The sequence below is a fragment of the Astatotilapia calliptera genome, chromosome 9, assembly GCF_964374335.1.
Source record: "Astatotilapia calliptera chromosome 9, fAstCal68.1, whole genome shotgun sequence".
NCBI lineage: Eukaryota > Metazoa > Chordata > Actinopteri > Cichliformes > Cichlidae > Astatotilapia > Astatotilapia calliptera.
Window position 1 is genome coordinate 24222503 of NC_137430.1, and position 24420 is coordinate 24246922.

The window sequence follows — 24420 nt, forward strand, 5'->3', positions numbered from 1 at the left end:
CTACATGATACCTATGGAATATATAAAAATAAAGGCAAGCTTTACTGAGTGGCCTAAGAGAAATGGTTTTAGTTTCTTAGTCTTCATGCATCATCCTGCTTTTTGAAGCTTTAAAAAATGAACAGCGAGGCATGCATGACCTTATTCGTCAGGATCACAGCAGAAAAGGAGAAAGAAGCCAACAGACCAGTGCGCTGTGGCCAAGGTATTCCCAAATCAAGGTAATATAACCTGGATCTCATTTGATGTGGAGCCCATGAACAAGAAGGGCTTCATACTGGTTAAATTATATTCAGTATGATTAGTATGTAGTCAGTCTTACAAACTGAACATGCTGGACTCAAATTAATATTGCACACGTTCCAAATCCCCCCCTCCACCCACCCCTCACGACCTAAACACTGGGAGAGATGAAGACGAATTCAGTGAGGTGGAAAATTATCAAAGGCAGATGTTGGAGCAAGGACAAGTCAAAGAGAAAGCAAGAGTAAGAGAGAGAGACTTGAAGAGTGCGCGGAGAGGGGGGGAAATGACTTGTTTGGTTATGCCAGTGCAGGGACGAATAATAGTTCATCCAATATACAGGTTTTTCTTTTCCACATGATGTGAATTTTTCATAGACTCCACACAGGTGTACAGATAATTAGCTCTTGTGGGTCTTCATGGAGAACCGAGACTATCACACTGTTCACAAAGAAAAGCACTGTGTACTGCATTAATAGGTGACCACTTTTAACTTACTTTACAATTCTTACTTACAATGTTATATCACTTTTAACACTTTGGTTATTAACCTTCAATCGATTATGTGTAAAAGAACTAGAGTAACTTACCTAAGGGTGACATCTCCGGTACTCCTGCCAGGTATGGTCCATCAGGAAACTTGGGCTCATTGTCATTGATGTCCTGGACTTTGACCACAAATTCAGATCTGGGTTCCACAGGCAAATTGGTGAGTCGGTCTACAGCTTGAGCTTGAAGGGTGTAGTAAGCCTGAGCCTCTCGATCAAGCCGCTTTGTGGCATGGATGTCTCCCGTGTTCTCATCAATGGTGAAGATGGAGGTGGCACCCTCACCAGAGAGCACGTACTTCACCTTGCCATCTCCTTTGTCCACATCTGAGTGTAGCTGTCGAAAGGAAAAAGAACCGGAGTTTAAATGCAGCCACACCAGACTGTAAACGTTTGAGTGGTGATGCTGGACTGAAGAATGATGTGAGCGCTTCTGGTTTAAAGGATACATAAAATCTTGCATTAAATAATTATTAAACAAGTGAGGATGATGCTTCATTCTCCATTTTTAGCAAGATAATGCGAGTATTTTATTTCCCTAAAAAAGAAACATTCTTCTTTTAAGCTTTTCTAAAACTCCCTTGTTCTTGTGCCCTTTTATAAATGTCCCATTCCCCTTTCCATAGTTTCAAATGCAAACCACCTCCAGTAAATAGCAGTTAATAGCAGCAGGAGACACATTTGATCAAAGGGCAGCTAACACAGACAGTGATACAGTATTGCTTCTAATGTTCTCCTCGTTTGATCCTTTAAAGAGTAAAAATAGCCAGAATCACAACACAGCCACCGCCTTTAACCCTTTGTGCGAAGAGATTTTGTCAGATTACATCATGGCTTTAAAATCATCATTGTTCCAGTGCAGACTGACAGCTTGAAAAGTGGCTTGAAAGTTAATTGGTGGTTAACATGTAGTTAATGTGCAGCATGTCAATCACAATTTCATACTCATTACATTGTTTGGCACCAGGAACAGAAAAAGTGGAAATGTAGATAGCAGTTTTTTAATTTCGTTTTTTATTTATTTATTTAAATACAGCTGTGCAGTGAACACAGATAATAGGAGAGAACCAAACAGAGCTTAGGTTGCACTGAGGTTCAAACAGCGACATGAAAGCACAGTAAATCACTCCCAGTTCTTTAATGGTTTTAAATCAGTCTAAACATTCGTCTGTTTGCCTCTGGTCACTGCTTTTATTATCACATAAATCTGGGCTTACTGTCAAAGCTAATGATAACTTTAGCCACACAACATACAAATACTAATGATTTTCCTGTAGATTTGATACGCTGCCTTTAAATCCTAAAACAAATCTACTGGGTTTTCAGTTGCTCGGATGCTGCAAGTGTATGGAAACTCTTGTTTTTGTCCTTGTAGCGAACAACAGAACATATAGCTTGCTTTGCTTGTGGCCGAGACATCGCTAAAGTTAGAGTAAGAGAGGCAGGCTGCTGCTGGTCGTTTGGTATTTAAAAGGCTGAGTCTCTAAGCCACAAGTGAAGACTGGTTCTTGTCCCTTTTGACATCACAGAGCGCTCATTCAGAGACGCACTTTATAATATGTAGAGAAGGGAAATAAATATATACCGTGTACATTTTTAGACATGTCTGGGATTCTTAATTATGTTCAAAGAAAATTAAAAAGCGGAAATCACATAATATGCTCCTCTATTAGACTTTGCAAACAACAAATGCAGCTATAAAATGTCTTTAAAACATTCAGTATTTAATCCGTACAAATATTCACTGTCATGTTGCTACAAATATGTACAAACAGCGCAAGCAAACACATCATGTTTATTGGATAAACATTCAAATCAGATCAAAAGATCAAAACATGCACCATTTATGCATGAATTATGGTACCAAATCCCACCATGATTTGCATTCTGCTGCAAATAATGGAATGAAATGAAACGCTGCCTTTTACTGTAATGACAGTGTGACTTCCTAACTAATGTAATGGTCATTACAAACAAAACTAGCAATTTTCCATTAAAACCCCAGCAATAACAAGCTCATCTGACATCAAAAATGTACTACAGTGGTTACAAAATGTGTTCATTTAATGTGTGTTGAATCAATAAAACAACAATGATGCACCAAATGGATTCGTGTTTTTCACACATTTTCTGACCAAAAATCTGTCATTAGGGCTGAGATGAATGGCTCCACTGGAAACATTAATCATCTCATTTTTTTTTTGCCAAAGACATATACAAAGCTCTCTAAACGTGGTTCACGAAACTGCACGGGGAATTGTGACGCTCCAATCGAATCCCTTTTTCTGTATGTCAGGTGAAGAGATGCCAGAATTCCAGTGCAAAAACAACAGCGTGTTAAAGTTATATGGAGTGAAATTAGGACTCAGGGTTTCCATTATGCACTTCTTTATATCTTTTTTCCTTTTTGACATAAAACAAAGACAGATGATTTTATAGACGTGACTGTTCTAACTGGAATTGGTGACGAGACATCTGGATGTTCAACCTTAGATCACGTTTGCAGGTTCCTCTTGTTGCCATTTAAAGCATACAAAGTGTGGCTTTAAGTTTATCCACTAGCAAAAAGGATTTGACAGGATTATGTCTTCTGAGGATAAATAGCAAGAGCTGAGGTCATGTACCAAGAGTCGTGCTGTCAGATCCGTCCTGTTTAATGATCATACAAACCATCCGTCTTTAAATCTAGTCGTGCACCAAACATTGAGGACGATACTTTTAAATCAAACCGTTGTTCACCTCACAGCATGTGGGCTAAAAGAAAGTTTGATTGGTGGAGTAGCTAGAATGGGTATTAATAGGACTTGTTGTGACGTTGCATAGACAGAATACTGTACACCTTTACAGAGAAGATAGACAAACTACATGTTTTATCAAGGTACCTTTGTAGTTACCGCGGCAACATTCTGCTTATGACAGCGTTTTAATCTCCGAAGAGCAAGTCGAGACTTTAAAGATGACTTAAAGACCCTTTCTCAAAGTACAACTCCAACAAAATATTCCTTAAACACTTCTGGAGAAAGAAATTCAAATTATCAGGACAAGTAACCAGTCCTGAAAAATCCCGTTTGAAGTTAGAGCTGCGTGATGGACATCCACTCCACATCCACACAGCACTGATGTGTGTTTTAGGGGAAGGCAGTAGTTAGTTGGAGTTTAGTAACGGGCAGACTGACCTTTTTTGCTATAAGTATTTAGGACAGTGGATATTTCTGCCTTTACTTCATCATCTTTGACATGACAGAACATCTGATTCTTGATATTCAGTGTTTAAAAGTGTATACGAAAAAGTTGTGGCAGTAATGAACGCACTTCAAGTCTCAACCTAAATCTTGAGAACAATAATATCAGCTACGTCTGGGTTTTGTCTGTCTGTGTTTTTGGTCCAGCTTCCTTTCTCTGCAAAAGACTGGAGACAAACAGCTTCTGAAAAGTATTAGGTACACAATGGCAATGATTGCAAGATAAACTGCTGCTTTAGTCAGCGAGTACTGCACTTATATAAAATCGAAGGACTCAAGCTTTGAAAACACAAGAGCTCTTAATGTAGCTGTCCTGTATCTTTCATTAATGTCTCTGCCCTTTGAAATGCTCACTTCATTTAAACTCCATACCCTAATTTGTAGCATATGATCAGACAACCTTGATGGTATTTCTATAACATCAGATTTACTTTCAGAGCTACAGGTTATATCAGAAAAGTGTGTTTCTTGATACTGTAGAGTTGGTTTTCTTGGAAGAAGTAAACTTTGGATTCTTACAGCCAGAGCCAAAGCCGTATTGAAATGACAGAATATCAAAAGTCATGCTCAAAATTGTGACATGAGATAGAACAGCTGTTCACTTGACTTCTTGGCAATATACCACATCATCACGTTTTACTGTGCTGACCTTCTCCTTCTACAGTTAGGTCTAAAAGTATATGGACAGTGAAATTTTGTTTCTGTACACTGGCAGAGTGCTTTTAAATCAAGCAACCAAGATGTGATTGAAGTGCAGACTTGAGTGTTTAATTTAAGGGGGTGAAAAAAAAAGTATTTTATTAAGAGTCCACAGCAATTTTCACATCATTCTTTATGCTGTCCTCCATTAGAGGCTCAAAATAATATGAAGGAACTAACATAATTTCAAATACAAGGATTGTTTTTGATATTTGGATGAAATCATTTGCAGGCTGTCAACATCACTAAATGCTGGTTTCCTCCTGCCAGGTCTTTACTGCAGCCAACTTCAGCTGTTGCTTACTTGCAGGTCTCTTTTGCTTCAGTTTTATCTTCAGGTACTGAAAAGTACACCATTTGCTGTTAATGAAACCTGGACATAAACATCTCATGTCAGATAAAACTCTATCAAAGTAAATTTAAAATACTGTTTATATGTGCAAGAAAAGGACTATTCAACATCGTCTATTTCTATTTCAGTGTTAATCAATTCCTAGAGACCTATAGCAGGTTTCAGATTTGCTGTTCATGTCAGAACACTGGTATCCTTTAAGACCTTGTTGTCCAATTGGACGTAAGACATAGCTTTTGTCCTCGTTTTAAAGATAAAATTGAACTAAATCTTTATTTAAATAGCTTTACAGCTGCTTGTTGCAGATTCAGCAATACCTCCAAAAATGTAGTGAACACCAATATAAATCTCTCACAAAGTGGCTGTGCAAACTCCAAAGAGAAACTCCTTGCAGTGACTTTTGGTAGAAATGACCTGATCAACTTCTGCTCCTCCTCAATCTGAGATACATCACGTGAAATCTCCTTGTCAGCATCCTTGTCAGACTGGTCTGTTTCCTCCAGGAGCCTGACCTTAAAGTGATACTGAAAATGCACATTCCCAATGACAGCCAGAAAACAGCTAGAGCACTTTGCATCCCTGAGGAAATTTTCTCCATGCTTAGCAAAATTCCCCTGCGGTGCTTCTTTACTAGTTTCATAAACTCCACCAGAGAAATGAGTAAGCTTCAAAAATAGTTTCCCGGCATATCTTCCTCTTAGATAACGTGACATGTAGGTTGAGGAATTCTTCCCTTGTATGATCCCCAGCTGAGATCAGCAGCTAACTATCAATGATGAAAAAAGTCAGGGCAAAGGCCTGGCCTTTACCTTCTAGAGCCGTCTGATGGTTCGCCAGAACTTCTTTGATGCTACAAAACTTTTAATATCCTTACCGCACCTGACCCAGAGCTCAAGACCAGAAAAAGTACAGTTACTGTACTTTCCCTTGCAGCAACAGAGAAAAATGTTTTTCAGCACTTTAATATATATATATATATATATATATATATATATATATATAGAGAGAGAGAGAGAGAGAGAGAGAGAGAGAGATAAGTGTAGTTGAGTAGACAATAATGAAACTCGTCTTTCAATTTATCTGTAAATGTCAACATCTCATTACGGTATAAATAACAATGGTATTTCAGCACTCAAGGGTAGAGAATGATTAGGTCAATATTATTTCGGTGGTGCTGACGGAGTATAAGCTTAAGAGAGGATATAACACCAAAGGTCTTTTATTAATGGAATCCATCAGCCTGCTGATGGATTCAGCACTGAGGCCATGATGATTGCAGTGGCTGCGTCCTCAGGCCTAAGCATGCATATGTCACCCCTCTTATGGAGCCTACTGTGTTTATTCACCATCTCCTGCTGTCAGGAACAAACCTAAGGTAAATTATCAGTCTTGGGGAGAGTCAACATTTAATCTCGAGGAAGCCATCCGTAGCAGTTTGTTTCCGGTAAATGCCATGGACAAGAAGGACAAAGCAGACAGGCCACAAAGTATGCAAGCAGGGTCGGGGGTCAAGCGCAGTATGTGGTCTTTTCAGTGCACTGTTTGGTTTGCAACATTTCCAGCTCTGTTTGCAAAAGAAGAAGACAGAAGAGTCCAGCGTTTGGCTCCACACACTCAGTCCAAAATTGCAGACTACATAAAAGATGTATTACTTTGGTGAAGGTTTTTAAAAGTACAGCCAAGTCAAATAATTTTTCTCTATCATTAATCGAATCCATTTTGCTGCTAATTTTCAGGTGCTTTTTGAAGTTTCAACTCTTGTTCCTTTCCCTCAGCACCATATTTGCTAAAATGTAAACTCCTGTTATTCTTTTCTTCGCTTCCCCCGAGGTGAGTGTAACACAGCATGCGGCACGGTGCTGCACGGCAGTGTAGCTCAAAGGCGCTCCCAGGGATTGTGAAGGAGGGGTGGGATCTGAACACGAACCCTTCTGAAATCATTGCTGACACTTATCATCACTTTGTATGCAGGCAGTTCTCCAGGGACCAGCCTGTTAGCTTCGTGTTTGCTTGTTTACCTTGTAGCAAGGGAGAAGGGTAAAAAGCATGAAAGAACCCATAACAACCCACTGATTCACGCTTGTCCTTTTACTAAAACTACTGCACAACATTTTCAAATTATTCTAGCATTTGAATTTTCATTTTCACCATTGAGTCAAACAAAAAAAAAATGCATGTAGTGCTTGAATAATGTTTAATCCTTTTGTCCCCCCCCCTTCCCCTGTTTTGCTTATCTGTGTGCGATACAAAAAGAATACAAATATAAAGTCTCATAAAAGAAAATACAAATAAAAAGATGCATGTTTCAGGCTTTGGATGTTTTTTCAGAAGGTGTTTCTTCTATTCAGTGGACTGAACAACCTAAAATGGATATAAACATCAATACCTACAGGCAGCCTGTGAGCAATACTCAATCCTGTACACTTAAACAGCCTCAGCTGTTGCTCAAGAGCCCTTAATCAGGCATCGCCCTCAAGATATTTCACAGAGCTGCTTGAAGATCAGGGCTCAACAGGTTGTCTTCTAGCAAGGTAGTACAGTATCTCAAAAGTAAGAAAAATATGAAACACTGAAAACGGTGCACTCTGGCATTGTTTCCTGTTGAGAAACTGATGGTGCACAGGAAGCCTTAACCCACTACAAATCATATTCTACACAATAGCATAATTACAAACAGGAATTGCCATTAAATTAGCATTATGTCTGGACACTAAACACATGCTATATGTGAAACTAACAGGAGCTCAGAGTCATTAATGAAAGCATACGTGAAACTCAAATAAAATAAGTACACAGACAGGACAAAGGGCCTTTCTGGCAGGGAAAAAAGCTAAAAATGTAGACAGAGGCTTCAGTGTAGCTGTCACTGACATCAGCTCTCGACATGCTTGGCTTTTCATCTATTCACTCGGCCATGTTCTGGTGAGTAGCCATGGTGCTGTGCTTTGAGAGAGGCTCAGTAGTGCAGCCTCCCTTCTTTCATTTCAAATTGCGAGGTGGGGAATTAGCGATCGCCATGGAGAGACTGTTAGCTATCACACAGTGGTGTACAGATGCATGGGATCTGCGCCCCTGAAGTTGTTTCCTTATTGTGCTTAAGTATAATAAATGGTGTCTTCACATTAGTGTAAGTTTAACACATTTCCGTTATTAAGATAATTTCTGATTAGTTTGGTTTATTCTTTTAGTGCTGTTTTCAAGTTTTTGAGTGTTTTATTTGATTTTGCCAAGCCAGGCTCTTGGAAAGAATATAATAAATGTCACATCTTATCATGTGCATAGACCATATTTGTGTGAGTGTTAGTTGTGCAAAGAAATGTAGCTTTTTTTAAATTTGTCTCTTTTCATTATTAGAAAATTGTTCATAAATCAGCAGAATAAAATCGATGACTAAAAACCTAAGACAAAATCTGACAGTAACATGTGTTCTGTATGACTCACCACTCAAGATAAATCCTTGACTTTTTATCAAAATTCGCACTTTTTATGATTCTGAGAAAAAAAAAACCCTCCAAATGCTGAGATTAAAATCAAAATGTTGACTTTTTTAAATCTCAGAATTCTTTTTTTCAAATTCTGAGAAAAAAGTATGTTAAAAGTCATGACTCTAATCCTATTCTGTAGTGACTCAACTCTAAAATAAAGTCTGAATTCTTTTCAGGAAGAATATTAGAAAAGCTGTCATTTTATGCTGAGGTAATGAGAGCATTTGTTGAAATATACCTGCGTACTCAGACCGAATGCCATGCAGCTTTCGTAGTTGGATCAGTTTTGGATTCACGGGAGAAGTAAGCTTGAATTTCTTTCTCTTTTGTACACTCGGGTCTCGCTAGTTACAACACAGCAAGCACAAAGGTGGTCTATTGGTTGTTTGTAGTAAATACATAGTGGCGTCACAATCAGATACAATTTATAAGAAGGGCAAAAGGCAAAAACATTTCCTTCACTTTCTGTGTGAACACACTTTTAAGATGGTTGAGTTGCCAGCTGTGTAAGAGATAAAAGCAGTTGCACTGTCAGTTGAGGGGAAAAGCTGAAGTGTGTATGTTGGCAGTGGCAGCAGTTGAAATATAAGCTGAAGTAACTGAAGTGTCAGTTTATTTTCCGTGAAAAAAACCAATACACGTTTTTATAAATTAGGAGAATTTCTCTTTTTTTCATTCATTCTATTTTCAAATAAGCTGATTCAAAATGGTACAAGAATGCTGTTTAATAGACTTCAGTCTGTACAAACAGATGCATGTGATGGCTTGACAGCAGGTACAAAGCAAGTGCAGACAGCTCTTTTAGAGGATAAATATAAAAAAGCTGAGAAGCAGTTTTCAGGGATACGGCAGGATTCGCTGCTTTCTCTCAGATGTGGCGATTGTTCTCATAAGAGAATCGGCTTTCAGTCAAAGTCAGAAAAATGATTTTCAGAATTCTGACTGCCATTTATACGTTCTGTTTCCATCAGACAGCGGTGGCTCATATCTGCACCTGCTGGCTGAGTCATGACACAAAAGAGATAATGGCTCTGTTTCGGTGTGGGGAAATTGAATTGGGATTTTCTGAAAAATAGACCTTAACAGCTACAGTCAAGATCGCTAATGCAAAAAGAAAACGTATACACACACATTGTTTTTTCTGTTTGTTTCAAATCCAGCTTCTTATCTGGATTCCTATTAGATCAGTCATTCGTGTTTCTGTGAATAAATAAGCAGTAAATCAAAAACTAACATGAGTGGCGGGTTTTGTTACGTTTAATCATACATTAGTCTGTGCCTAATACAACCCTGAGGCACAATGCACTCGTTGCCTGCGGTGCACAAGAAGCATTGCATTTGACGAAATGAAACAATCAGTTCTGACAGGAAACAATGGAGCCGTCTGTGTCGTGTAAGGGGAAGTTATCAAAAAAAGAAAAAAAGCACCTGCTTTATCAAAAAGTAGTAAATGGCATCATATTGATATAGCAAGAAAGGATATTTTTTTGATAATTTTATTAATGTACACAAAACATTAATTCACTGAATGACAAGACAAAAGATTTATTTTGGTTTTGGTTTAGACTCGTGCCTATTTGAATTATCAAAAGTCAAAACTCAGCTTATCTGCTATTTAGTTTTGAACAATCCTTTTGCTTGAAGGTGTCTTTAACTTAGCATATCCTCACCTCTCATGAGATTATCCATGCAGCTAAAAGGTTACTAGACAATGTAATTATTGCTTTGTAAATTTGATATCCCAAATTAAGCGCCTTTGCAAAATCCAAGTGGGCTCGCTCGCTATAGTGAAACGCAGCTTCACTGGAGTGCACTCAGTTTACTACAGACATCAACACTGCAAGCTGTGCATTAGAAAATGTACAAATTAAATTTTGATTGTTGAACAGAAGTACTAAGCAGCTGTGTCAGTGCTAATGTGAATGTAACAAATCTCTAGTCCCTTCAAAAGAAAATGCGAAACATAAATAAGCAGACAGATACATTTACACGCAGCAGCACAGGAATGAAAAACTAGACTCCTTTCACAGAAAGAGATGCAGGGATAGAGATTTTCTTAATTTACTTGAGCACAATGAGGCCATTTTTGGACGATCCCTTGACACGCACATGTTAATTAAAGACATACAGGAGTGCTTCCAGGGCCTTTCAGTCTGGTGCCCTGCTGCCTTTTCTGCTTTGCCAGTCTTGCCACCATGCCGATTTGTCATCCACATCAATGAAAGTAATCAAGCCAGCAATCAGGGCAAGCTTTCACTTTATTTTATTTTTTATTTTACGTGTGTGTATGTGTGTGTGTGTGGCATTCAGCTGCCCTCATCACAGTGATGCACATAAATGGAAGACAGGAATAGGCATCCTTTTCAAAGTATCATGGGGGAGGGAATCAAAGCTCTTTTGTCACAAAAAGGCTTCTTAGATGCTATCGTTGCAGCATTTTTTTTTCCCTTCCCTTTTTTTTCATGTGCAAGTGAGTACAGCCTATAACTGACAGCCTATTGATGGATTAAATGAAAAGGAGAAAAGGTGAGAAGAAAAGTGTATTTCCATATCAGGTGGTGTCGATATAAGGAATCACCGTGGCATGCTGGACTTTATTATTCATCTCGTCTGAGGTTATCTGAGGCAAAAAAAAGAAAAAAGAGAGGCCAATAAACTGGACACTGTTTCAGATGTGATAAAGGTAACCATTTTAACATTGAGGTTGAGGCCAGTATCAATATGAATGCAGCATTATTAAAAGATGGTGGAGACACAATCTGCATCTAACCTTTCAATACGTTTTTATTATCCTAAGGTGTTTCATTAGTTTCATGTATCCATACAGTGCACAGTCAATTTTTCAAAAATAGCTCGCAGTGGTTGAACAGAGATTTATTAGATGTGATTAGAGAGATTAGAGCTGCATTTAACATGTCTTTATGCACAGATTATAGAGTTTAGGTTTACATAGAAAAAAAAGCTGTTGCCAATTGTGTTAAATAGAATCTGGATGCTGCCAAATATTAGAGTCCCTCAAAGAACAGAAATCCAGTTAATTTATGACATGTGTGAGGATTTTATTGAAACTGACAAGAACTGACAGAATATGAACTGAAATTAGACAGTATCAAGAACCTTCCTGGCTGTATACTGTAGTTGTCAGTGGCCTACAATAGTTTAAAAAAGAGCATATTGAATAAATGCACATATATATAGTCACAGTAAAAAGAAAGTATTTGCGTTGTAAGGTTTCACACATGAGGAAGATTATAAATAATTAAGATGTCTAAAGGTAAACGCAACCTTTAGACATATAATATACTCTGCCATTATTTATTTAATAAAAGCAAAAGCAAAACCTGAAGAAATTCTGGCCTGCTCTCCTCTATAACATTTGTTCAGTTCATTGAGTTTTGCAGATATTTTTATTAACGGCTCTCTTAAGGTCCTGCTACAGTGTTTAAGTCAGGTTGAGGTTTTAACTTTGACTGAGCCGTTGCAACACCTTGTTTCTTTTCTTTTTCAGCCATTCTGTTGCAGATTTGTTGCTATTTGGGGGATCATTGCCCCCAAATGATCCCACTGTGCATGGCCTCACAGTGAAGCTGATGGCCTCACAATTGATTCTAGAGTATATTTAGAGCAGTTCATGGTAGAGACAGTGACTGCAAGGTGCCCAGTGTGTCTGCAAAACAAGCCCAAATCATCACTACTCTGCTACCATGCTTCAGAGTTGTACTTTGTTTTCACTAAATGTGGTGCTGTGAATTATGGCAAACGTCTTTGTGGTTCAATATGATGCAACTTTGCTGCCATATATATATATACACATACATATATATATATTATCATTACTGATTTTCCTCATTATTGGCACTTTGTTGCCAAACACCTGAATGTGCCAGACTGCAAACTGTTATTTTAGCTTCTGTGACAGTGTGTTTTCCTTGAGAGTGCACTTTCTTTTTGACCATGACCATACACTTGTGCATATAAATTAGAAGATCTGTGTATAAAAAAACCCACCCAGTCTAACGTGTTTACACTACTTGTGAAGAAATGACTGGTTACTAAGTTATTTTCGGTGAAAGGAAGCATTATTAAACCACAAATTCATGCTCCAAATTTGTTACAGGAAGATAAAATGAAAAGAATATTTTAACTCTGTCTCCAGATTTGACTAAAATTACAACATGCCAAGGATCAGCAATATGAAACTACAAATTAATGCACAAAATATGTTGCTTTGCAACAGGAGTTACATTCTACTTGGTTTTAACTGTGTTCAGAGTTGTATTGATCATAAGCTTCTACATGTGAGATATAGATCATACATCTGTAGACAATTTGGCACCAATGTAGCTGTGTGCAAACGTAGCGTTGAAAATAACCACGACAGCTCATTTTGTTTATGAGAACCATGTCTAAACTTTTATGTAGAGACTGTTTCTAATAACACTGGCAAACTGTGCATACATATTATTTTTGTACATAGAAAAAACACTACATTTACTGGCTGTAAACCATTCTTTATTTCATTGTTTGTATATAAAATCTATTTTAAAAGAAGTAATTAGACTTGATTATGAAGACAACATCCAACTTGTGAAGAAAGAAACAATGAAGTATTTAAAGACAAGTATGTTAGATTCTGTTTTGGAATCACAAACAACAACAAAAAAAACATAATGAAAAAAAAGAAATGAGAGACTAGTTCAGAGCCTATTAAATCAGGCTGAAGAACAGGCTTTTTATATCACCAGCAATTGCCAAAAACTATATATGAATAAATAGTTGTACTATAAAGTTATAAAGTCAATAGTCAAGTGTTGCATAGGTCTGATTGTGTAAACAGGAAGTATATAATGACAATAAGCAATGCACACTCTGTTTTGGTTTATGCAAAATTGTGTCACTTCTTATTTTTCTTTTTTACTTAACTAACATGATCTGAAGTAAGCATGGGGTATGCACATCCTTGCCATAATTTCTTACGAATGGGGAACAGGCATTTGCAAGGTTTTTATGCATGCATATTGTTTATACAGCTTTATGTATTACTGGCGGTGAAATATTGGATCAGTCTGTTTGTGTGTAGCCCTCAAGTCCAGCTCAGAATTTTAATGACTGCTCGGAAAAGTGGTTTCAGATAAAAGAAAGTTTAGGTGACACTGCTGCAGGCATCCACTCACATAATGAAAAAAATAACACATGCATACCGGTTAAAGTGACAAAATACCTCATTTTTACAGCAAAGGACACATGCAGGATATACAGCAAAGTATGAGCTACGGCGGGCTATAAATATCACTTGACACACTGTTCTGAAGCTATGGTCCCAGACTCATGGTTTTTCTGCTCCAACTCTGTCCATCTACAGTAGAAGGAAAAGCCCTCTGACTTCACTCCAACACTGTGTTCATTTAAAATTCATATTGACTATAGCCCTGGGTCATTAATCATGAATATTTTTTATTAATTTATCACAAACTGACATGTACTATTTTGACATTATGACTGCCTGCTTAAAATGTAAAGCTTAATAACACTCAGTTACATTTGCATAGTCAACTTAGTTCCTTTTAGAAGTGCAAGAATATCATAATTAATTGAAGCAGTTACTGTACGCCTTTCATTAGAATTTGACTTTCAAGTTAAAAAAGGGAGAAAAAAGTTCAATCAAAGACGGTACGTGGCAATTATAGAAATATCAAGCTTCTATGATCATATAAGATGTGAACTAAAATGCAAAGCAGGGAACACCAGTCTATCCTAAAAAATTAAATACATTTTATATAAATCTATGATATGTAAGTAGACTTTTTATAACACAGACAAATTTCAAGTGTGTTATAGTTCAAATTTATTCTTCTCTTCACTGTCAAGATAGCTGAAGTGTATTTTTTGCTTTTTTACCTACTATTTATATTCGAATCTACAGTATTATGGTTTTAGTCTGTTGTTAAGTAGTTGTTAGGCAATGTGGTGATAGTATATAATACTATATCACACATAATTTAAGTTTTGCGGACATAAGTGAGATATTTTCGTTGTGAAATTGAAACGATATGGTGCTTTTTTGAGGTGTTGTGGGTGCGTAAACCCTACAAATGGATCATTTTAACTTGTTGGCAAGTGGTCGCTAGGTAAGTCAGACTATATCATACATAATTCAAGTTTCGTGGAAATCAATTATGAACTTAATTTCACACCATAATTTTATAAGATGTTGCAAGCACATAATAAATGCTACGAATGGGTCATTTTAGCTTGTTCATTTGCGGTTGCTAGGCATTGTGATAAAGCCATAATATATCATGCATAACCAAAGTAATGCTAGGCAGTGTGTTACCGTGAATTGGCTAAACCTACATGTGTTCCTCTGAAGATTTTTTTTTCTTTTATCCATGGTAAAATTTTGTTAAAAAAAGAAAGTGTAGACAAAAGGGGTGCAGCGTTCAAACAAAGACTCGAGCACTCTAGCTTAACTCTACCGCCTTACTTTCAGCTATAATGTGTCAGCTGTGTAAGGTGAAACCTCCTACACATATTCTTTGTGATTATTTAACTAACAAAAACAGTCTGTCTACTCTAAAAAAGTTAAAATGTTCTGCAACTTTAGAAAGTGTTCCCCTCCGCCAACAAAGATGCCAGGCCCTTCCAAAGTGGCTGCTTTCCATCTGTCTTGCAGCCGCTCTCCATTGGCTGTCATGTGAAAAAGGCCCTAGGAATTTGCTAAAACAAATTAAAGCTGTATTTTCCGAAAGCAGAAACAACAGATCTGCCCCTTGTATACAGATAACATTAAAGCTGCCATAATAATGTGGGTTTTGTAATCCATTTCATAAATCTGGAAGCTTGTCTTCAACATAATGTGTTCTAATGCCAGAAGGTTTGCAGACATTTAAATCATCACAGTTGGTTTTGGGGTAGTTCAGATCGCACATATGAGGTCGCATGGAGTCGGCAGAGTCACATTAATTAAATTGTCGAGTGGAGATTGCCTGGGAAGGGGGACCGCACTCCACAAGATGATAATCAAGGTTCCTCCTCTGCGTGACGATAATTCTTCCATCTAATATATTTACAGCCCAAACCCTATAGAAGCTCGGCTTGTGCATGGCAGTTTTGGCTGTCAGTCAGCCATCATTCAACCACCTTTGAGTCCAGAAAGTTTTTCAAAAACTTCTCAATGGAGTGTCATAAAAGTTTTAGACTTCCATGATCCCCAGAGGACGAATCATGAAACCAGTGATCATGTTCAGGATTATTGAGTTTCCCTCCAAAGAACTCAACTATGATGATTGCAGCATATGTATACATGTATGTCTCTTTCTTAACTCTTCCTAGACACATTCATCAATCTGGATTACACTTCCTATAAAAACAGCCTAGGGTACCTGGATTATTAGCATCTACATTCTCTAACTGCACCTTATAATTATAAGTATTATGCATTGTGTTAGAAAGGTTTTCATCTGCACACACTGCGACTATCAGCTGATTTTATTTTGCGAGCATGCCAACGCAAAGTTAGCCAAGAACCCAGACTGATGACACAGCCGAGCGTATGCAGACTCCGGCAAAGGAGCCAAAGCCTAAAGATCAACAAGTAACAAACTGACAAAGTTGTTTGCATTACGTGTACGGTACATGTCACTGGAATTAGTTATCATGGATATCTCTAAATAAATGTTCATCAAACACTTATACACGCCTGTATCCAAGGAATATGTATAGTAGCTTGCAAGAAAGAAGAACAGTAAATAAACATATGGTTTTATTCTTAATTTGTTTGGTATTTATGAACAACCATTTTTACCCGCTCACTACGTAAAGTAATATGATGAACAAACAAAGAATAGCATGATAAATTAACACACGTGTTTGTGTTTTCATAAAGGCCAAAGTGATGTTGTTATGCAATCAATATTGGTGACCTTTGCTAGTCTACAAGTCATGGAAACTTGAAACTTGATTGGAATGTGACAGAAGGTAAATAAGGGTGGTTTAATATCCTTCATAAAAGTTTCATCCTCTTATTTATCTTCGCCATTGTTGTGCTAATATTCAGTCATGCCTCCTATAGTATATGTGCATATTTGATGGAGTGCAGCCAATGAATATCCAGCTGGGCTGACATAACACACGGCTGTGAAAGATGAAGTGTAATAATGTCCCATTATTTGATAAGGTACAGTATTCAGATAAAATGAAGAAACACAATCAAAATAGAAATAGCTGTGAATTCATTTCTATTCATTTACTTCCCCCTTGTTTTTTTTATTTCGACAGAATTTTCATGCCATTCATTTTTTTTTACATTTGGAGAAACATAATTGCTTATGTTTGTTTGCTCATTTTGCTTTTTGTGTTTTTTACATGCACTCAGGCTCTTCACAGCAAACAGGCTTCAGTGGTTTTTAACACACGATTTTTTGATTAAAAACCAATTCAGTGAAGAGTACTCATCGCTCTGAGCACTCCGAGGTGACCGCCTGATGACAGTAACATCAATAATCTCTTCTCAGAGGCTAGTCACCCCCAATACGCGGATGATGATGACCGACAAGGACAATGAACAATCAAAATATTGGAGATGTGGATCAGGAGGACATTAACTAACTTATTATTAGCCACAAATCACACAGTTTCCAGAAGCATAGACTATTACTTAGTCATGTAAGCCTCTAGCTGATAAACTGTGTCTTCAGGGCATCCTGGCCTGTATGGCCTATAGACTCTGTAATTACCTGTCTTTTGCTTTCAGCTCATTTGCGGATTTTAGCGCTCAGCTGTCTTCTAGCTAGCAAAAGCTTATGGTGCATACTATGAGAGCTATGAGAGCAATAATGCTAGCTGTATTTTCTTCATAGTTCTGTGAAGGATATTTTAAACCATGTCTCTTAAATCATCTCATGTAGAGACTCATGCTCTATAAATAAATAACAAAATTTTAAATAAGTAATTATATTTTGGTATTCCTCTAAAATATAACATAATCCAACATATTATTATGAAATGTTAATTCATCAGGCGTCTTTTACCATGTTTGGACTTTACAGCAGCTGGGTTATTTCTAAGTGTTTTTAATTAAATATGTATTTTACTTTACAGCGCACAAAGAAAATGTTTTATATTGTATGTCTTTGTGACAAAGGCATGACTTTTTTCTTAAGTGTTACTTGGATTTCATATTTCTTTTGAGCAATCAGTGCATAACTGGCAATGACAAAATCCCACATCCTTTAACTCAAACGTTTAAATGGATGATATAATAACAACATTGTATAATGGGTGATTTAATTTTAAGTACTACGTATTAAGTTGGCAATCACTGAGAAGCGAAGTTAGGCTGACAGTCATGTTCATTGCTTTCTTTATGGGAGTTATGTTTGAGGTTTTTGCAGAACTGTAGGGAAAAACATCAGCAAGATCACAGGTACACATCAAAAGAAAGAGCAGGAGAAACATTGATGCAATCTTTTTTTTAATTTCAAATTCTCTGTATCAATGTTTAAGTAAAACTTGCCTGTGTGAGAAATGGGAAAAATCATGGAGACAAAATGTACCAATAACTTGGTGCAAGCTGTCACACAGCCGGGCTCGTACACTGTGACAGAAAGATAAGACGCGAGGTGAAGGCCAATTAATAACCAATTTATTTAAACAAAGAAAAAAAGACAAATAAAACAAACAAAAAAGATCAATGAAATGTGAAAGATAGTAATAAATCAGTAATAAGGTTATGTATGTCTGAATGAGGAAGTAGTATGACGATAGATATGTTGAATGGCAAACTATGATGGTCTGAGGAAGCGTGTGGATTGAAAGCACCTTGGCCTGGCATGTCCTTAATGTCAAACTGTACTTTCCTTTTTGCTAAAGCATATAGTTAGGGCTGGACCAGGTGACCCTGAATCCTCCCTTAGTTATGCTGCAATAGATATAGGCTGCCGGGGGATTCCCATGATGCATTGAGTTTTTCCTTTCCAGTCACCTTTCTCACTCACTATGTATTAACAGACCTCTCTGCATTGAATCATATCTGTTATTAACCTCTGTCTCTCTTCCACAGCATGTCTTTTATCCTGTCTTCCTTCTCTCACCCCAACCGGTCGCAGCAGATGGCCGCCCCTCCCTGAGCCTGGTTCTGCCGGAGGTTTCTTCCTGTTAAAAGGGAGTTTTTCCTTCCCACTGTTGCCAAAGTGCTTGCTCATAGGGGGTCATATGATTGTTGGGTTTTTTTCTCTGTATCTATGAAGCGCCTTGAGGCGACTTATGTTGTGATTTGGCGCTATATAAATAAAATTTAATTGAATTGAATTACTTGTGGCCTATTCCTGTGTCTTACTACAACACAGAAATATATCACGGATAAGGCAGACAGGCTCGCAGGCACTCACAAATCTGCAGTTTGTAACTAGAACGAAGCAAGTCCATATCAGTAATGCGTAGGAATGGGGAGGGGTTTAAAGTTTGGTTGAGCAGGACGTGAAGTGAAAGGGCAGGCCTCCTCAGTGGTGGGAATAAATACTGCCGTCACCAGTGGGAAATGCTCCATTTGTTTAATGTGCCATTTCCGAAGTGGTACCCTTGTAATCCTGCAGACATGGCAACCTCACCGTGTATAGCACCCCTCTGGAATTTGATCAGAGCTAAAACTGTTTACCAATGTTTGGAGCCTGACATTTATTGAAAGTGGCCTTTAGTAAAAGTCATAGCTAAAGCGTGAAGAGGTTTTCTGATGAGCCAGTGAAGTTTCTCCATCGTCTGGGCCAATAAGACAGCTGGCTTGTTCATAGAGCAATATATCAGTCACATCAGCTAAGAAACACTCGCCCTCTGAGGACTGAACTTCCAAACACTTGTATAAGTATTTACTTAGACATGTGCAAATTAGCAGCACGGCAAATTTAGAATCAGCTGGGGAAGCTATTTAAGGCTTAAGACAATTTCAGAAAGTTCTCAATTACAAGTGCTTGTGGGAAATTTATGTCCATGACTATTTAGCTGATGGCCTAATCCAGAATTCATGCCACGTTGGATTTGTTGTAACCGAGTTTCCAGTTTCTATACAGCTTTCACCCAAACTTTCCAGTCACTACTTATAGGAAACTTATATTCCAACTTGTAACTAACTAATGCATAAAAATCTGAAACAAACAGATTAGCTAAAGCCTGTAATTTAGAGCCATGAAAACAAAATAATGGATATTGTGTTATATAGTCAATGCACCATATTTTAATCCCCCCCACACACAATTCGTTAATATCTCTGTAGGCTGAACCTTGTAAGCTATTAAACCAGCTGAGACTAGGAGATTACAGGGATTACATAGATTTATTCAAATTATCTCATGTGGTCTGAATGAGTAAAATGGAGTTGAACCTGAAAACTACATTTGAAAGAAACGCTTCACAGTACAGACACCTTGGACATCCGTGCAGTAGATGTGCCTCCTCTTTGTGTAAATGTTGTACTATCAGTTCTTGTATTCCATCTATTGCCCACATGACATCTGGGAATCTGGTACTCAAGAACAAGTTAACTTTGATCTCAGCTGCCACTTTTGGGAAACCAATGTGTTGTTCCTGTCGCCGTGCCATTGCCTTAAGAGTCCCAGACAGCACAAGAATGAGCGTGACATCTTTGCTGTGTATGCCACCGTCTGCTGACAAGACCCTGAGGGCAAGAGATGAGGAGTCAGCAGAAGTTTGGGGAGAGAGCGCGGAAGTCATGACTCTTCATGGGCTGTGATTCGAAATCAAACCAGAAGTGCATGACCTGGCAAGAATTACCTATTTTTCATCTCATCAGTTTATTCAAAACAGAATGACTCTAACTTACCCATGCTAACAAGAATATACATCAAATGTAACCCTTCAATCTTCTTCAGCTGCTTGAGGCACTACACATTTTATCCTACCAACTTATGTCTTATGTGAATTTTTCTTTCAACTAAGCATTTCCTATTCAATTCGAACTGAATACGCCCTTAGGATAGAAGTTTCTGCTGATAAAACTTGGCTTTGTTAAATATTCGTTGCCAGTATTTGTGGGATAAAACCATAAAATTAAAGAAAAAAAAATCCAATATCAACATCATGCTTCAAATCATGTATTGATTGGACTATAATAGGTATCACCAGGTATTATAATTCATTGATAGTGTATGTTTTCAAAATTAAAGACCTAAAATATACAGTACTTAACAAACAGGCCAGATTTCAGAGGCATTTTCTGTCAATAATATCCTAGAGCCAAAGCTCTTTAGACCGAAAAAGTCTTAAATCTACACAACCTTTTCTTCCATCCATTCTCTGCCGCTTATCAGGGTCACGGGGGGGTTATCCCGGCTGTCTTAGGGTGAGAGGCAGGGTACACCCTGGTCAGGTCACCAGCCTGTCACAGGGCTAACAGAGATACAGACAACCATTCTGAAGGGCAATTTAGAGTTTACAATTAACCAATCCCCACTAAAGCATGTCTTTGGACTGTGGAAGGCAGCTGGAGTACCAGGAGAAAACATGCAAACTCCACACAGAGGGTGGAATTCAACAGTGCAAAGCATTGTGCCACCGTGCCACCACTACTTCTCCTAATTTGGAAAACTCCAGTGCTAAAAGTAACTTCCTCCCGTTGAGATAAGTGCAATGAATTTGCAACAACAGCCCAAACATGATCCATTAAACAGCCACAAAAATGCACTCAATGCCACGCGAGTAACTGTAACAGGCTTTTCTTTAATAAATCCAATCAAATGTGTCAATTCATCCTCTCTGAGACATACAAAGGATTCTGGGTGAAAGAGCAACACATTTGTAACTCACTCGGGTGAGATATATTTACTTATGCTCATTTTTTTTCAGTACAGAGGTCAAACCATGTCTACCATCCATTATTAATCCTCAGTGCGAGCACTGTACAAAGAGTTTTCTCTGTTTAATTTTGGCTGACTTTGTCTTCTGGTCTGCTTCACTAATTGATTTCCCTGAATGCACAGACAACATACCTGAGGCTGGAAAGCAGCTGATTTTATGTATAGATGGGGAGCCCAACAAACAAAAAAGGAGATCAAAAAAGGACAGAGCAAGAGTCTTGGGGAAAGTCGAGATTTTGATTTTCCTTGTCGTAAATTAAATCCACTGGTGGACATGGTAGTTTGAAAATTCTGTCAGTATTAATATCTGTCAAGATTTTAGATAGAGAAGTTCGACCTCATAACAGTTTCAGACAAACTTCTAACCCAGTGTGCTAATTTGGAAGGTGAAGACAAAGAATTTAATTTACACCTAATAAAATCAGCCTATTTTGTCTCAGGTCAGAAAGTAAAATTAACAAGACTAGAAACACCAAATGATTTACTCAAACGCCACATGTATCATTTAAATGTGTATATTGAATAGGCTGAACGCCATGTTAATCATGTACTTTAAATAATGTACCTAAATTAATGGGATGCCATGTAAAGTAGATCTGATCATCTACAGCAAATAAACCAGACACAAATGATCCCACAGCGCATTTACGTAGCTGCATTACAGTCAGCGGCTAATTATCATGAAAGCCTACAGCTCGCAGTCAGCAATGACCGCACTATATCATATTTGTGTATGCTTGTTCCCGTCTCTTAAATAACTACGACACACGCACTATATCACATTGTGCTTTCATACCTACACATGCAACACTGATAAACGTGAGTGAAGTACGTTTTGGAATAGGGGCAGATTTTAGTTTAAGGACTACCCTTTTTCTTCTGCCAAAGCTCTTGCAATTAATACAGATTCATTTCCAAGACATGACTCTTATTTGTAATTCAGGTTAGTGTGAACTTGGGTAGCTCTGCACCTAATCAGCTAATATGCAAACACTTTGTTTTCATTTGAAAATGTCAAAGAAAAATGAAAATGTTTCTTTGTTGTAATGTCTTCAGGTGATGTTTTTGTTCACTGGGAAAACACTAAAAATACGGCTGGTAAACTATATATTTGTGAGGCTGAAAGAGCTTTTTTTGGTGTGTGTGATTAATAGATAATCAAACTAGATAATATTGTATTATTTCGCTTTCTTTCTAATCGCTGCAGCTCTAAGCTTTTGCACAGAAAATTGTACTGCTGCTGTCAACTGAAAAGTGAACCAATTTTCAGCTCAGGAACAGAGTCAAGTGTAATATATGTATGTTCTCAGTCTATTTCAAATCTATGACACATCTCTCTGCTTGAGTTTAAAGTCAAACTGTGCTCGTATACTGTATCACACAGAGTGCCAATTTTTCTTTCCTGTCAGATGGCCACAATGGAGTTGTACTTCTCACTCATCTAGGTATGTGCTACAGCTTGTCCTCTGCATGATTTAAACCTAAAGGAACAGATTTCTCACTCTGTATTATTAAACACTGCATGCCTCTTCAAAATTTAAATGACAGTTGAAAATGTTAGCAGCATTTTGTAATATTTTGTAATCAATTGCTTTAAAACTTGGCGTGATTAAGAACTCATTAAGAATCTGTTCTGCATGCTTCAGAAAGAAGCATCTAATTTACAACTAATCATGCAAGAAAATTGGATCTTCCTTGAAAGAAGAGCTCTTTGTTATCCATATATATTTGCATGTAAGTTGCAAGTAAACCACGTTTTTTTTATTTATTTATTTATTTATTTGAGGCCTTTTGAGCATTTTTTTTTCATCCATTCGCCATCCATCCATTCGCTTCCGCTTATCCTTTTTCAGGGTCGCGGGGGGCGCTGGAGCCTATCCCAGCTGTCATAGGGCGAGAGGCGGGGTACACCCTGGACAGGTCGCCAGTCTGTCGCAGGGCCAACATACAGGGACAGACAACCATTCGCACTCTCATTCATTCGCACATTCACACCTAGTGACAATTTGGGTTATCCAATTAACCTATCCCCACTAAGTGCATGTCTTTGGACGGTGGGAGGAAGCCAGAGTACCCGGAGGGAACCCACGCAAACACGGGGAGAACATGCAAACTCCACACAGAAAGACCCCGGCCTGATGGTGGAATTGAACTCAGGACCTTCTTGCTGTGCGGCAACAGTGCTAACCACCATGCCACCGTGCTGCCGCATTTTTTATTTTATTTTTTTTCCTGTATAGACCTGTGACATACCAGAAACACGTGGCAAAGTCAAATTTTAATGTAATGAAGCACAGAATCTAAACCAGTCTCCACTCCCTGGATATGACTTGGGAACAGGTAAGACGCTGGATGCTTCAGTTTTGATAATGACGTGCTTGATACGTGCAATACATAATCAGCTGCTGCCAGAGGAGAGAAGGTGTAGTCAGAAAGTAAGTCTGCCTCAATGAAATTTTTGTTGTTCTATTGGGACTAAGATTGCTTGGCTTAGCAACTCTAGATAGTTTTGCCAGAAAAATGTCACAAAATTTACGCTTAGTTGTATCAAAGAATTCACAATACCAGATATAATGCAATGTCTAATTGTGTTTGATATTGTTTTAAAAGATTGCTATTTTTAAACACAGAAATTGGTAAGCTTTTTTTTCCCAAAGCTCAGGAGTGGAAACTTTGCACAAGCAGGAGAATACACAGCAGTACAAAAGACTGCTAAATGCTAGAACGACATAAATGGGACAGGCACGATTCCAGTGCCTCAACCAGGTGGAGAGACCAGACACAATGCATTCACTATAATACATTCAAGGACTGTTACTGTTACGTGAGCTTCTTTACCTTGACTCCTTCTCTTCTCTGCAGCGCCTATATGCAATAGTCAGGCATAAAGTCAATCATCTGCAACTGGCATTGAAGTACAGCATGTGCCCTGTGACCCCAGCTTTCCCCAGTTCTTTAGAGAAAGAATAAAAAAAGCCTACCTGC

General features: G+C 37.9%; 1 protein-coding gene across 1 annotated transcript in view; it reads right to left on the reverse strand.

Annotated features, from left to right (window-relative positions):
• The window catches only part of LOC113029246 (cadherin-7), a 116889-nt gene that overhangs the window by 69413 nt on the left and 23056 nt on the right, over positions 1-24420 (reverse strand). Inside the window, exon 3 of the mRNA XM_026180022.2 lies at positions 834-1128. Coding sequence (XP_026035807.1) covers positions 834-1128 — 295 coding nt within the window. The remainder of the gene's footprint in view (positions 1-833; positions 1129-24420) is intronic.